Below are 14,534 nucleotides of genomic sequence, written 5' to 3' on the forward strand. Positions count from 1 at the left end.
CTGCTTCTGTAGCAATTTTTTTAAAAAAGAAAGAAAATAGTTTTTATTAATGCTATAAATTTTTCTTCCTTTCATGCAGAATTGTGGCTTTTTCAAATACTCTAGCAATAGTATTCTGGCGAGTCCCTGAAATTTCTTAGAGAGTTTCTTAGCACTATTATTGCACGTTCCAGAAGAAAACTGAAATGTTTGCTTGGGATAACTCTAAGGGTTTCTGAAACTGAGCTCCCTGCCTCGGACCTGGGGAGTTTGGACCATGTAAAATGCTAGCAATTTGAAAAATGTTGGAAATCTTAGAAGACCACTAAAGAAACCACCAGCTTCTCATCTTCCATGTTTAAGAGCAAAGAGCTATTTTCAAAATCTTTACGGACAAACCGAATTCTGTCTCAATGAGAACTCTAAGTTGACACAGTGACGGTTTTAGGCTGCATAAGGGGATTTTAAGATTAACACACAAAAAATTTTGTTCTAGGAGAGGAATCACTTCCCGAGCCTTGGGGATCAAATGCATAAATCCTTTATTAGGTATAATGATATAGTTATTTATCACCTCACATTTTTACCATACTCTGTATTTAATGCCTGGCCATCCTCCATCAATTTAAGCTGCTCTCCAAATTTACGGAGAGCTATAAAACTAGTAATTAAGTTATAGATTCTATCTGAGGAATTGCTATTTATTTCCCAGTTTGAGTCCTAGTACGGTAAGTATCTATCCTCTCATTTCTTGAGCAACATTGCCATCTCGTGGCTAAATCCGTATGTTTCCCAGAGAAACTCCAGGCCTAAATGAACTAAAGAGGCCCTGATAGCACCTACGATTGGAACTGATCTATGTCCCCAGATTTTCCTACAACCGTGAATCAACTTGGTTAGGGAGGGAAAGGTCATCTCAAGAAACTTTACAACTTTGGTTTCTAATATTCAATGTTGTTTTGTCTTACGTTACCACCTTTGGCTATTCAGTGAAGAAAAGCTGAATTCAGACAAGGAAAACATTAAGAAAAAAATCTAAGATCATTTCCACCAAAGCATCTCCATTAGAACTATTAGCCCACGTATTTCAAATCCTGGCACATTCAAATTGGGGTTACATTTGGCCCCTCTCTATCAACATTTCTTTCCTGGAGCTTTTTAGAACCTGCTTTTCAACTTAGACGCTGTAACAATGAGAGATTCTATTGGGCTCTAAAAAGAAAAAGTGCTTCAGTTTTCATGAGTGGAAATTGAAAGAGGTTTCTTTCTAATCTTCTCTTTGGGACATTTGGTAGTTTTCAGAGTAAACAGAAAAAGACAAATTTCTCTCCTCTATCCAATATTCAGGAAAATTGCAGTTGAGGTAGGCCACATGTGAGGTCTAATATTTGGATACTGGTTTCACTCTATTTAGATTTTTCTCTAGAGACACATATGAATAATCATAAAAATGTTCCTAAGTCTGAACCATCCAGGTGACTACCTCTATTTGGCAGACAATCATGACTAGGCAAACGATGGCCGATGGGGGCTCATTATTCAATGACTCTAAGTCTCACTTATACACAGAGGACACAGATCTACAGGGTGGAAGGAAATGACTGACGATTTAGTAAGAAATACGTATTCTGACAGCTCAACAAAGAAGCTGTCCAAATACAAAATACGAGAGGAAAATTTTAATCTCTAGGGAAGAAAAAAAATTGATATTCTTTTCATCCTTCTCTTTCTTTCATGGAAAATCTAATTGTATAGCACATAATTAGTCATATTTTTATATGTATGCATGCAAATAAAGAATACATATACTAAACTTTCAGTAATTTACCTATTACTGGAATGAAGCAAGTAATTTAATATTCTGAGAAGCTTTTAAATTAATACATTATTTTCCATTTAGAAAGTTAAGGGCAGCAAAATATGCACAACAAATTATTTCTGCAGCATTTTGCTTGTGGGTCATTAAAGCCCGACACTAGTGTTTTTCAAACTTGTCTGCTGATGTTAAAAATATAGATGCTGCTGGAGATTCTGATTCAATACGCTTGGAGAGGAGTCCAAGAATCTCTCTCTGATAAGCATGCCGAGTGATTTTCATCATCAAACAAATTTGGGACATGCTAGTCAACATTTTTATTGACGTGACTTAAGATTTAAATATAATCACAGCTCAGACTTACTGAAAGTTTAAGATAATTTTAAGAATTGTCATTTTTTAATAACTCAAATACTCAAAATTTTGTTTGAAATTTTTAATTTTTCAAAAATACATTTGAAATTTCCATCAAATACATTATGTGAATCAGGATGTAAATGCATCTTTATATGGAATGCTATTCAACGTGTTCTGATTTTGAATACTATCCATTTGTCGCTTTCATTGATTTATAATTTATATCAAAGTGTAGGTGCCTGTTTTTAAGAAGTGTAAATGGATGTGCATTAGAGAGATTAAACAGGAAAACTGAAACCCTGAAAAAGAGGGAAAGTAGAAGAGAACTAGGGAGAGAAAACAGAAGCGAAGATGGAAAGGTATAACAAGGCGAGAGAGGTAAGGAAAAACATGAACGCTGGAAAAACAACACTCACACAAATATTGGGCTCAAGGGAATTTTATTTTACGATACAATTGATAGAAGGGGGAAAATAAGACTAAAGGAAAAGATAAGCAGAGATATAAAGACCAGAGATAAATAAGAGATCTTCATTTGGGGACTTCTCTTTAGTAACTAATTGATTAGTCTTATCAGGCAATAAAATCAGATTTCCTCATTTGTTGTAAAAGTTGATAAAACCTAACTCCCACGGTCAGCAGCATCTGTAACTCTAAAAAAATAAATAGGTTTTCCTGCATTTCCTTCAATAGATCTTCTAGAACAGTACTCCATGAAGAAAGGGTTCCATGGTGAAACAAATGTGAAGAGCACTGCGCGTGACATCGTCCTTGAAGCTTCCCCGACAGCAGAAGATTAAGGGCTCTGCAGAGTCCTGCGCAGAAGATCTGTTCAACTCACTTTTTAACTCTTTATTTTCCAAGCCTGTATGGTCACAGGATACTTTTTTTAATTCCACATCTTATAAACATCCCGTAGAATCAGTGAAAAAATGGTGGGCTCAACGTAAGAAAACCCGGGTTTGAACTTTTGTTTCAACATTTACTAGCTTCGTGACCTGGGGTAGGTTACTTAATAATGACCTGCAGCCTTAGCTTCTCCATCTGTAAAATGGGTTTGATAATATAAAGTGCTCTTCACAAAGTCTGGCGTATACTAAATATTGGATTAAGTACTAGTTATTAGTCTTCTACAGAGGATGTTCTGGGAAACTTAAGGTCTTAAGCTTTCTCTCAAGTTATCAATATAACATATATGTATTAAATTACGCCATCACTCATAACATCCAAAAAAACTTCATTTTTCCAATCAAAGAAAACATGAAAGTTTTTCTTTTATTTTTCCTCCCCCTACCCTTTTCTTTTCAGTTAGGCAGTTTTAAATCAAGAAAGGTCAGAAGTCAATTACATCACACCAAGGCCAGTGATTTGCAGCAAAGAGGTGTCATAAGCAACAAGATGTAGTATGGATACAAATGGGTCTTGAATCAAAGATAACCATTGTCTTAGTCTGTTCAGGCTGCTATAACAAAAATACCATAGGGTGGGTGATTTAGACAACAAACACTTATTCCTCACAGTTTTGGAGGCTGTGAAGTCCAAGATCAAGGTACCAGGAAATTGACGTCTGGTGAGGACCCACTTGCTCCTTCATAGACAGCCGTCTTCTTGCTGTGTGCTTACACGGCACAAGGGGGGAGGGAGCTCTCTGGGCTCTCTTCTATAAAGGCACTAATCCTATTCATGAGGGCTCCACCCTCATGACCTCCCAAAGGCCCCACCTCCAAATACCATCACATTGAGCATTAGGTTTCAACACAAGAATTGGGGGAGGGACACAAATATCTAGTCTATAGCAATCATTCCTAAGATGAAAATGCCTTTTGGAAAGACAAAACTCTCACTGGCCAATAAGACTGTGCTAATGCCAAACACAATAGTAGAATGGGCAAAACCTGATTTTCATGCCCTTGACCATCCCAGTTAAAGGGAAAAACCTTCCTGTTACATACCCTGCCAACCCTAATCATCCTATAACGGCCCTAACAGTCCCTCATCTCTCCCTCTATCCATTTGACCTTCAGGAAAGAATCTAAAACCTCATTCATACTATGAGTTACTGCTGCATGTGATATGCATTTGCATTCTAACATCCTACAAAGTCTCAAGTCTGAGTAAAGCTCTACAAGTGAAATGTCAAGAATTTGCTATTAAAGTGTAAGTGGGTAGGGAGGCCTCCCTGGGAGGGCTCCTAAAATTACTCCTGTGGGAAGAATCTACTTTCCAACCTTGATGAAATATCTTCCCTTGTTCTAATTAATGCCTCCTTTCTAAGGGTGAGTACAAAGTCCTTTGTGCCCTACTTGCCATTTACAGTACATTATTTAAGCTGCAAATGTATTTTCTCAGATCGTTCTCACCATGTTACATTAAGCTGGGAAACCTCCCTGAGAGAGTTATCACTCGGTGCTGTCTGGGCTTCCATGTGACTGTGCCATGGAAGACTGATTCAACCCACCATCAACATAACGGGCTTAAGATTATCTTCCAAACAAGACATCATTCCGAGTCACCTCGCTACCTTTCAGAGAGATCACAGACCCACTCTAGAGGTACACCCTGCCAAGGAGTGCTGAGCGCTTTCTCTCCACAATGCAAAGTCTTGTTCACCATTGCATCCCCAAGGCCTAATGCAGTGCCTGGAACTTCATTTAACAAGCACTAGCAAATGCCTCCTGAATGAACAATTATTGAGCAAATAACTTTTTCCATTCTCACTTCAACTTGTGATGCGTAGAGCTGGGCCGATTCTGAAGTCTGTTATTCTGAAGACATGGCTATGAAACATGTTCCCTGATCTAAGAAGATAGAAGTAGGAGGGTAATTCCCCATCCCCAGCATCCCAACACCAGAAAGCAATTGCAAAAGGGTCTGACTCATCAACTGTCACTCAAGATCTTCTGGCAATTGTCCAATTACTAAAGACCTTTTCTAAAATATATTTCACATCACATTTCAACACATTATTTTGGTTGTATCACTAAAACTATGGCTTAAACTGTATTGAAATAAAGCTATAATTACCCATTTATCATATTCTTTTGTTGCTCACCCAATAGAAAATAGAGTTAGCTGCCCAGTTTTGATATACTAATTGCCAGTGATACTATGGAAAGTATAATGTTCATGCTGGCACCCAGTGGGCAGCTTTTTAAATGTGAAATTGTCTCATCAAATCTCATTTTGAAATAAGAAAATTAGTTCATACCTCATTTTCAAGGCCCCTGTTCACTCAGTGTATTAAGGCCAGCAAACTTCACTGCTTTGGGATTTAAATGGCATATACTGAACGTCACTTACCCATACGGCTCCTGGGCTCACACTTCAATGACTTAATGCAGTTTGTAATACCAGTTTCTTAAAAGCTCCATACTTTACCCTTAATTATGGTACGATATTATTCAAAGTCACACTATTAAGAAATCTTTCACTCAACCTAAACTTTATAGAATGCTACTGGCAGCAATCTGCCTCATGAAGGATTTGTGGGGCGCCTAAAAGTGAATTAAAATGATCTCCTAATTGCCCGGTTACTCAGGAATACAGCAGGTGGAACACAAAGCTGTGGTCATGGGACGTGTTGGAACTGATCTTATGAGCTCCTCCTCCCCACGTTTATTTTATTATTGATGATTCTAGGATCATAGGTTTAGTAGACATTTGTTAAAAGACTGTGTTACACCTGTGGATGACATAGCCCAGTTACGCTGTTACATTCTCTTCTGTAAGTCATCGCACTTTTCTATTGCCTTGCATAACTTTCTGATGTATAGGTATTTGTCCCCCAAATTAAGGTATTTGAATTCTTCAACTGATATGTGGCGTTCTTTCTTTTAAATTTGCTGTTCTGACTCAATTTTTTTCTTCCTTCCATCATATATTCTCTCCATGACAGGAAAATCACCAAGGAATCCAACTGGACATGACATGAAATTCCATAAGGGCCAGAATCCTGTCCACCACTATATCCCTAGCAGGATGTACTGTATCTAGCACACAGGAGGTATCACTTACTGAATAAGCTTTCATGAGTGTATGAATGAATGAGCAAACCAGTAAACAAAAGAATTGGTGCTACAAGCCACGGCAGAATAAAAGAAAATAGGATAGACTATCATTCTAAAATAAAAGGCCTTGGAAGAAGACTGCATGGCGTATTGGATGAAGAGGTTCCTTACCGAAAACATTGAAGATATGCCTGGGTTTGCTGTGGGAAGTAACTGAAAGAAGGCATGGGAAAGCTCCATGAATGCTTAAGCATTACTCAGAGAGAGTGTCTTGAATATGATGACATCACATTGTGAGTAAAACAGACTAGAGCTGGCAATTACTTTATTGAATTGCAGCAATCACAGAGTCAACCCCAGAGCAGGGGTGCAGTTGATATTTACTGAACGAATTTGTGGCCCTGGTTCAGGCCTCACAGAATGGAGATGGGTGAAGACCATAGCTGAACTTGGGAATCTGGAGAGAAAGCATGTCATGGCACAGAACCTCCAGATACAGAAGCATTCTTTTTCTTGATTTTACTAGTAGATGTTAAACCGATAATACAGAAATTGACACAGGTACAAAAGTAAGAGCTTTTCATCTTCAAAGTTACTAAGGTTAAGGTATATGCCCAGATAAATGAGTATAGGTCACTCTCCTTTGTTTTGTGAATCCTTTCCAAAAATTATTCTAGACTATTCACCATTCCCTGTGTAGTTAAAGTTCAAATCAGAAACTTGAGAAATGGCAATTGGCCAGACAGGGTAGAAATCAAATAAACTGAGCTACATGTGACCTTTTTCCAAATCAGGGCATACATTCCTACATACAACAAAAATTCTGATATTTAGGCATTCTCATTACTTAGTGAGATTTTAGAAAAGACGTTTAACATATAACACAAAGGAATTGTTACATGGTTTTAGTGTACACTGATTTTTCTAGGAATGCGTTTACTGTGATAATCAAGGCACAACTGTAAGATTTTTGTTCAAAACTTTACCAGGAGTTGTCCACACTTTCAGAAAATCATATCCAATGACAACACTGTTGGCGATGTTGCCAATGCAATGAGCTGCATTTGTAGCAGATAGGGTGTTCCACACACAGGTGCAAGCATCTGATAACTTGATTTTATCTTCTAGGATGGTTACACCCAAGCTTTTTACTGAAATACATTTTATTTTATTAAAAACTGCTTTCTTTTTTTTCTGCTTTATATTACAGGTAGAGTACTATATTCATTGTTTAAAAGTATATACACAATACAGATCATATTAACTTTAAATTTCCTTTCAGAATAACCAGAAAAAAATGTTTTTTATAAAAGGGGACACTGAGTCTTGGAGGGTTGAGAAAACCATAATCTCATCCAACCTTCTTACTCTACAATGAAGCTAAGGTTCAGAGAGGTGAAGTAACGTGCTCAAGACCACAAAGCAAGGTGAGGACCAAACTGGACACGGAGTTCTCCTTAGAGCACACTGTGTTGCCTCCAAGTGATGCCCACAGAGGGAGGAGAATGAATCGCACCTTTCAGAATGAGCTGGTGACCATTAGACCCAAGGGGCAGGGACTGAGGTGGTCTGTCCGTCGTCTCTCTCTCCCAGCACAAGGGACAAGATGCTTTAGAGAAGTTGGGATTTTTTTCACCTTAAAAGCCTCACATGCTGGTTTTTGTACTGAGCTTATGCGAACTGAGCTCTGGCCAATTCAGAGCTTGTCTCTAAAAGGCACACGGCGAAAGAAGGCACTCGTAAGGCATGTGTTTAAGGTCGGCTTTAAAGTGAAAAAAAAAGCAGAAAGACCATTATCTTGAGAAAGCCACATTCCATTATTATCTTGAACTTTCAACAGTACTTTACGCTGAAGAAACTAAGGGATATACACTCAATTTAAATCAATAAATGGTGCCCCTATTTCTAGGCCTTGAGTTTAGGTATTCTAGTCAGATGGAGTTCATAGGAGGTCTGAAGTCGTGAACTACTAGGTGGAATAGATAAAGGGCATGTCCCAGTAGCTTTTATTAAAACATTAAAACAGTATGAGACATTCCCAGAAGATAAACACAAGGTAATTAGCATTTATCTCAAAGCTGGCTTCTAGCCACATCACTGCTCCACATTTATGAAGCGAGAAAATTCTCTCAAGTCAGTGGCTTCAACATATAGTACTCAACTAAGTCATACAGGGCACTCTCAAAGTAGGAAAGGAGAAGCAAGCCAACGAACTGTATTCTCTTAAATCATCATCTACATTTAGCCTGAAGTCCCAGCTACAGCTACGAGTCCACCAACCTGAGATTAGGGCTGTCTTCCAAACCTTAAAGGAAGATTAAAACAACAATATTGTTTTCATGTTAAAGCTAATACCAGCCATTATAATATTCGTGATCAACTTATAAGCTAAAATGACTCATCTTGTCTTTTGGACTCAGCATGGTAAAGATTTTCCACTTTTGTTCACATAGTTGCCATAAAAAGGCCTGGTATTTCAGGATGAAAATCCTGAACCTGTGTAATAGACTCTGCTTCGAATGAATATGATCCTAAACACCTATGCAATTGTTTTTTATCAAATTAATGGAATTTGTACCTATAAAATAAAATAAAATGCAATATATCTGAAGTTACAAACATGCTAAGCCAAAACATTTAACTCTCTGTGTGGAGTGATACACAGAATTGCCTTTCACATTATCTTAAATGAGGTCGGAGGCAGACACAGCAGGCGGATGGAGGCACTGGGGAAGCTGACTGTTGCAGATGTACTGTGGCAAAGGAACACGGCTGATGGTTTTAAAACCCTAGGGAGAAAAATAAAGAGTTCATTATTATGGTCATTTTCTCAGAATTTCTTTTGGGAGGACTGAAACGAAAGCGGGGCGGTTAATCTGGGTTTATGTCAATAAGATCTCTCAATGGAAGGCTGCTCCCATGTCACCCATGGGACCTGCTCAAGTACCATCAGTGAGAAAGCCCAGAAATGAAGAGTGAGGTGGAGGCAAAAGATATTCCCTAGGGAGCAAAACATTCATTTTGCTGCACAACGCTGAGTACTAAAAAGAGCATTAAAAAGCAGAAAACTTGTTCCATCTAAACCATCCCACTTACTGGGCAATACGCATCTTATTGGAGAAGGGCTCCGGCTGCGAGAGATCTGGAAAACAGAAAAGTGTAATGTGAATTACACAGTAGGTGGAGCTCAGAGAATGAATCCTTTTGACCTTTTTTTTCCTAAAACCAGCTAAATAGTTGCTCTGAGGCACTTTAGAACTACGATTTTTCTCCCCTAAGGTTGAGCACTGCAATTACTTTCATACTTCCTGAAGGAAATGGGCATTCAATTTAAATTATATTATTAATTAAAAGCTGGCCTCGATGACCTAGTTTTCTGTTGCTTTTTGTTGTTTTTTAGTGGTTGCTAATGACTTTGAGATTGGATGCTCAGTGGCCATATTGAATTCAATGCTTTCTAGAAAATAAAAATTATTATTATTATTATTATTAGCTAATTAAAGCTAAAGTGATCAAATACTCTCTGGCAAATTGTTTATCTGAATTATTTTATGTGTCCAAAATGCTGCCCTATTAGGACAACCAGAAAAGAATCATTTTTCAAATCTCACCTTTGCTTTCACTAAGCAAAAGCCACCACCTATACCTAAAAATCTGTCACAGCTCAGAAATAACTGACTATAAGCATCATTCTTGCTCTGAGCTTTTAAACACTTTAGATAAATAGACACTAATAAACATGGAAGCTTGGGTCGGCCCCGCGGCCAAAGCGGTTAAGTTCGCATGTTCCGATTCGGTGGCCCGGGGTTTGCTGGTTTAGATCCCGGGAGCAGATCTAGGCACCACTCTTCAGGCTATGGTGTGGCAGCATCCCACATGGAGGGACTAGAATGACCTACAACTAGGATATATACAACTATGCACTGAGGCTTTGGAGAGGGGAAAAAAAGCAAGAGGAAGATTGGCAACAGATGTTAGTTCAGGGCCTGTCTTCCTCACCAAAAAGCATACCTTAAAAAAAACTCTCAAGATTTCCTTTTTATTGATCTGTCCACTAAATGTGCTATCCTTTCACTTTTACCTACTGTAATTATTTATTCATGAAAAAGGATAATTAAGCTATATTAAAACCTCCAGGAGCAAAAGAACTGTGTGAGATACATGCCTTTTCCATTCTCAGGTCATTTCCTCCACCTGATTATCCCTGCCCAATTTCCCAGCCCATTGAAATTCTGTTAGATCAAAAACCAGTGCCCCCATGAACCCCTTCCTCACCACCAAATCCAGAAGGCATCTCTGCCTCCTCCGATAGCTCTAGCCCTTTGGGCCTCTTTTGTGGACTGCATCGTATACCACATTCAGTTACGTGGTTTAAATCATATTGATCTTCTTATATTGAAACCCATTCAGGGAAGAGACCATGTTTTAGAGATTTTTGTGCCCCCTCCCCGAAATCTCACATTCATCAGATACAGATGGAATGCTTTATAAGGACATTATCAAGTAGGTGTACCAACACCTACTTGAGTAGGTGTAGTAACGATAGATGCTTGCTAAGCTCAGGAAGAAAGGTGGATCTTATTAACTGCAGAGATTTTTATTTTTGTCTTCGGTTTTGTCTTGCTGAGGGGGTTTTAGAAATTTAGAGTAGAGTTGCATTACTACAGGTGATTCCAGAGAAGTGGAGCACTGCCAGATGTGGTTCTCCTTCTCCACTACTCTCCCTGAAACTAGGTTGAACAAACATTTAAAGAATTTTTGTGCAAAGGAACAACAAATTGTAAGCCTATCTGGTGTCCCCATGTCTTGGTCCAGCCCTGTATTCAAAGGCATTGACTAAATATTATTTGTGGAATAAGTGAACAGTGGTAAATCATAATAATGTTTTTAGGGATGTTATCTCCATCATTTTCAGAGATGTTTTTGTTCTTATTTTTTTTCTTTGACAGAAGTGTTAGTAATCCTCTTAAGAACTAACACACAAAGAGATTAATCTTATTCTTCCTACTTTGAAGTTTGGAAGAAAATTAATGCCTGCAATGCCCTTTATATACTATTGAAGTCCAGACCATTTGAGCGATCTCTCCAACAATAAGTCCTGGAGGAACCAGGGACCTGTGCAGAGATCCATTGACTAAGGGTCCCGTCTCCATTCAGAAGACTAACTGATATCTCACAGTCATTTTGATTCAAAGATAAAAATAAAACTATGAAACAAGTCTAGTATTCTTTCAACTAAGAAAAAACTATTTCTACTTCTTTCTTTCAAAAATGATAAATCCCTTAGCCTAAGGTGGTATAAAAATCAGTTTGGGGTTATTGAAACAGATTCCCTTTCTGCCCATAGACTTGTGATCACCTCTTTTATAGGCAACTCTAGAAGAGAAAAATATTGACCGTAGGATGATTTTATGTAAAGATGATTAGACAGATACATACCGTGCTTAAACCAACATGGCTACGGGGGCAGATGGGACTTAGACTCCTGCTGCGACACCGACTTACAGATCGCACTGAATTCCACTGAAAAGAGAGAGAGAAAAATAGTCCATAGTTTGTGAAAGGTCACATGGCTCAAAACAATATGCACATCCCATAGAACCAGAGGTTTTGCTGATATGATTACACTCGCCCATTACTGGTCATCAGCACAACATACACTCCTGTCACTTCCCATAGCTCCCCAATATTTGACAATAACTTCAGGGTACTTCTCAAATAAAATCCCATTTCAATGAACCATGGGATATTCAAATTCTTGGTGCTAGTAGAATTTTGTTTTGATGAGTAAGCCGTTAGAAATTACATTCAAATTTGCAAGTGTTGGTGAATACAAGCTCCCCGTGGTGGGCAGGGATTTGTGTGTTTTGTTCATTGCTGAATCCGCAGCACCTAAACACAGTGCTGGGCTCATAAATAACTACTGAATAAGTAAATATTATTGAATGTACTGAATCAACGAATGAGTGAGTCACCACTGCTGCCCATCTACTCTCTAACTAAATGAATGAATAAGAAGAAAACTATATTCATTATAATGAGATTTCACTATAAAAGCCTTCTTACAAATTTCCCTTCATTCAACTCTTTCTTTTTCCAAGTTCTTCCTTTTAGGGTATTCTCGTTTTGTTTCAGGAGTTTAAGCTTGGGCAAATGTTGGCGATATGCTTGATGGGAGAGAGAGAGATTAAAAGACAATTGCTATTTTTTGTAGAACATAAGAATAGTTGACTGTTTTCTCTCCCTCCCTTCCAAATTGCACTGCAGACAGCCTACAATAAGAGTTTCTTAACAGAAGGTGATTATTGTAGTGGCAAGGAGCATGTTTTATGAGCTCATTCACTGTAGAACATGTATGTTTGTCAGATCAACAGAACCCAGTTTCTATTGGCTCAACTTTCATAGCATACAATAATTTATAGAGATACTATTAGCTATAGTGGGATGTTTATGGTGCAAAAACTCTTTTCTTAAGTTCCTTTAAAATACACTACTCCCCTTCTCCACTATATGTGTGAAAAGCTGCCATGAAGCACTTCCCCTATTCTGCAGTTCAAAGAGAGAAGGAAGAGAGATCATTCAGATAATGACTTTGCTCTGGACTGAGGAGCTTCACTTCAGAATTTACTTAGCTCTTTCTAGGACGTCTAAAAACTGCATAACTATACAGAACAGCCAAGCACCCGTGGCCCCCAGTTCCCATACCCCATCCCCACCACAACACACACACCCACCCCTAAGACTCCACTTGGAAGGCTGCCCAATTGTTTAACGAGTTCAAAACATTCTACAACCAATGTCTATGGGAAGCAACCATCCAAAACTTATCGGCTCCTCTCCCCTCACCTCTTCTGCCCTCTTTTTCTCCATCCCGCCCCTCCCTACACATCATACCAAGGAGAGAAAAACAGGGCACATTCATCATTTCCCAAAATGGAGAACTGTCAGTAAAAATTTGTCAGACTGTTTCCTGAAAGTGACTCACTTTTAAACGTTTAGAGTTACAGAGTGTCTCCAATAAGGTGAGCACAAATGGTTTGCCCTTATAATAGCACAATATTTCTAAGATGGAGGTGGCAAATATGACCAGTTCCACCTTATAAATAAAGCGACAAAGAAATTACTGCCTGGAAATTAAGAAGAATTGTGGAAGAATCAGAGAAGAGAATCTGTTCTTTTCCAGCCACTCCCTTTTCTCTCCTTTGTATGAAGTTTTAGCAAACACCCCTTTATGAACTTCTTTTATAGAATCTTTGGGTTTATAAACGTTCTCGAACTTGTGAATCAAACACTTGGGATGAATTGTCACTATGCAAGGCCACCGTACAAAAGCCCCTCTCTTGGTGACAGCTTCTCCCTTCATAATGACATTGTCATTCTCCATGAGAGCAGGCCAGATGTGATACAAGACCAAGGGAGCAGTGAAATCGGAGTCATAGCTGCGACGGTACCTATTTTAAACACACAAAAGAACAAGAAAGACAAATTAAGCAATTATGCAGCATTACTGGCGAAGGGGAGGACGTCAGTGTAAATTTTCACTTCTGATTATTCTCAGATCTAAATAAATATGGATCCTGATTCTGTTATTAAAGAGAGAGTTGTGAGCTCTTAGAATAGCAACCAGTGATAACAAGGACCCAGCATGGACTCACTAAGAACAAGTCACGTCAAGCTAATCTTGTTCCTGCTCTTCTCAGGATTACAAGAGGTGCAATTCAGGGAAATGCTAGAGATGAAGACGATCTGAAGTCCCACAGGCTTCCTACAAGATTTCTCGTGCTATCTTTGTGGACAAAATAAGAGAAATATAGGTGGATGATTGACTTAAGTAGGTGAATCAGAAACTGGTTCAACGATCATATCCAAAGAGGGGTGATTAACGGGTCAATGAGAACCTGAATGAAGGTGCGAAGGTCTCTCTCTCAATCCTGTGAGAAATCGACATGTTCATCAATAACTTGCATGAAATGTAGAAAAAAATGTTCAAAGGTGGGGAGTGGGTAGGAAAAAAAAAAAAACAGAGGACAGTATCAAAAACTAGCTCAATAGGCTGGAACAATAAGCTGAATCTAATAAGATACTATATAATGTGGACACATATGAGGCCCTGCAGTTGACTCTAAAAAGCATTTAATTGCACAGATAGAGGTGATAAATGGCTTAATCACAGCACAAGTACAAATATAATAGATTTTAGTTGACCTCAAAATGAATCACCAGTGTTATATAGCTGAATAAGACAAAGAAAATCTCCTACAAATTAGCTGAAAATAGAGAACAAGAATAGAAGGGGTGTCAGTGCCTCTAGGCTAGTCAGTTCACAGTACGGGACTACAGTCAGGGTGGACACTTTCCAAAAAGGAATACTCAGA

The 14,534-nt window shown here is 38.5% G+C and overlaps 1 protein-coding gene across 11 annotated transcripts in view; it reads right to left on the reverse strand.

Annotated features, from left to right (window-relative positions):
• Positions 1-6,467: 6,467 nt before the first annotated feature.
• SPATA18 (spermatogenesis associated 18) overlaps positions 6,468-14,534 on the reverse strand; it is a 55,606-nt gene continuing 47,539 nt past the window's right edge. For 5 of the 11 annotated variants that reach the window (XM_070263845.1, XM_070263846.1, XM_070263844.1 and 2 more), the window contains 4 exons: positions 13,487-13,610; positions 11,599-11,682; positions 9,256-9,301; positions 6,468-8,948 (listed from right to left, as the gene is read on the reverse strand). In XM_070263845.1, the coding sequence (XP_070119946.1) occupies positions 8,941-8,948; positions 9,256-9,301; positions 11,599-11,682; positions 13,487-13,610 (262 nt within the window). In that variant the 3' untranslated portion in view covers positions 6,468-8,940. Of the gene's footprint in view, positions 8,949-9,255; positions 9,302-11,598; positions 11,683-12,225; positions 12,327-13,436; positions 13,611-14,534 lie in introns of all 11 variants that reach the window. The other 6 variants (XR_011437585.1, XR_011437582.1, XR_011437583.1 and 3 more) reach the window with 3 other exon arrangements.

Source organism: Equus caballus, chromosome 3, assembly GCF_041296265.1.
Source record: "Equus caballus isolate H_3958 breed thoroughbred chromosome 3, TB-T2T, whole genome shotgun sequence".
Taxonomy (NCBI): domain Eukaryota; kingdom Metazoa; phylum Chordata; class Mammalia; order Perissodactyla; family Equidae; genus Equus; species Equus caballus.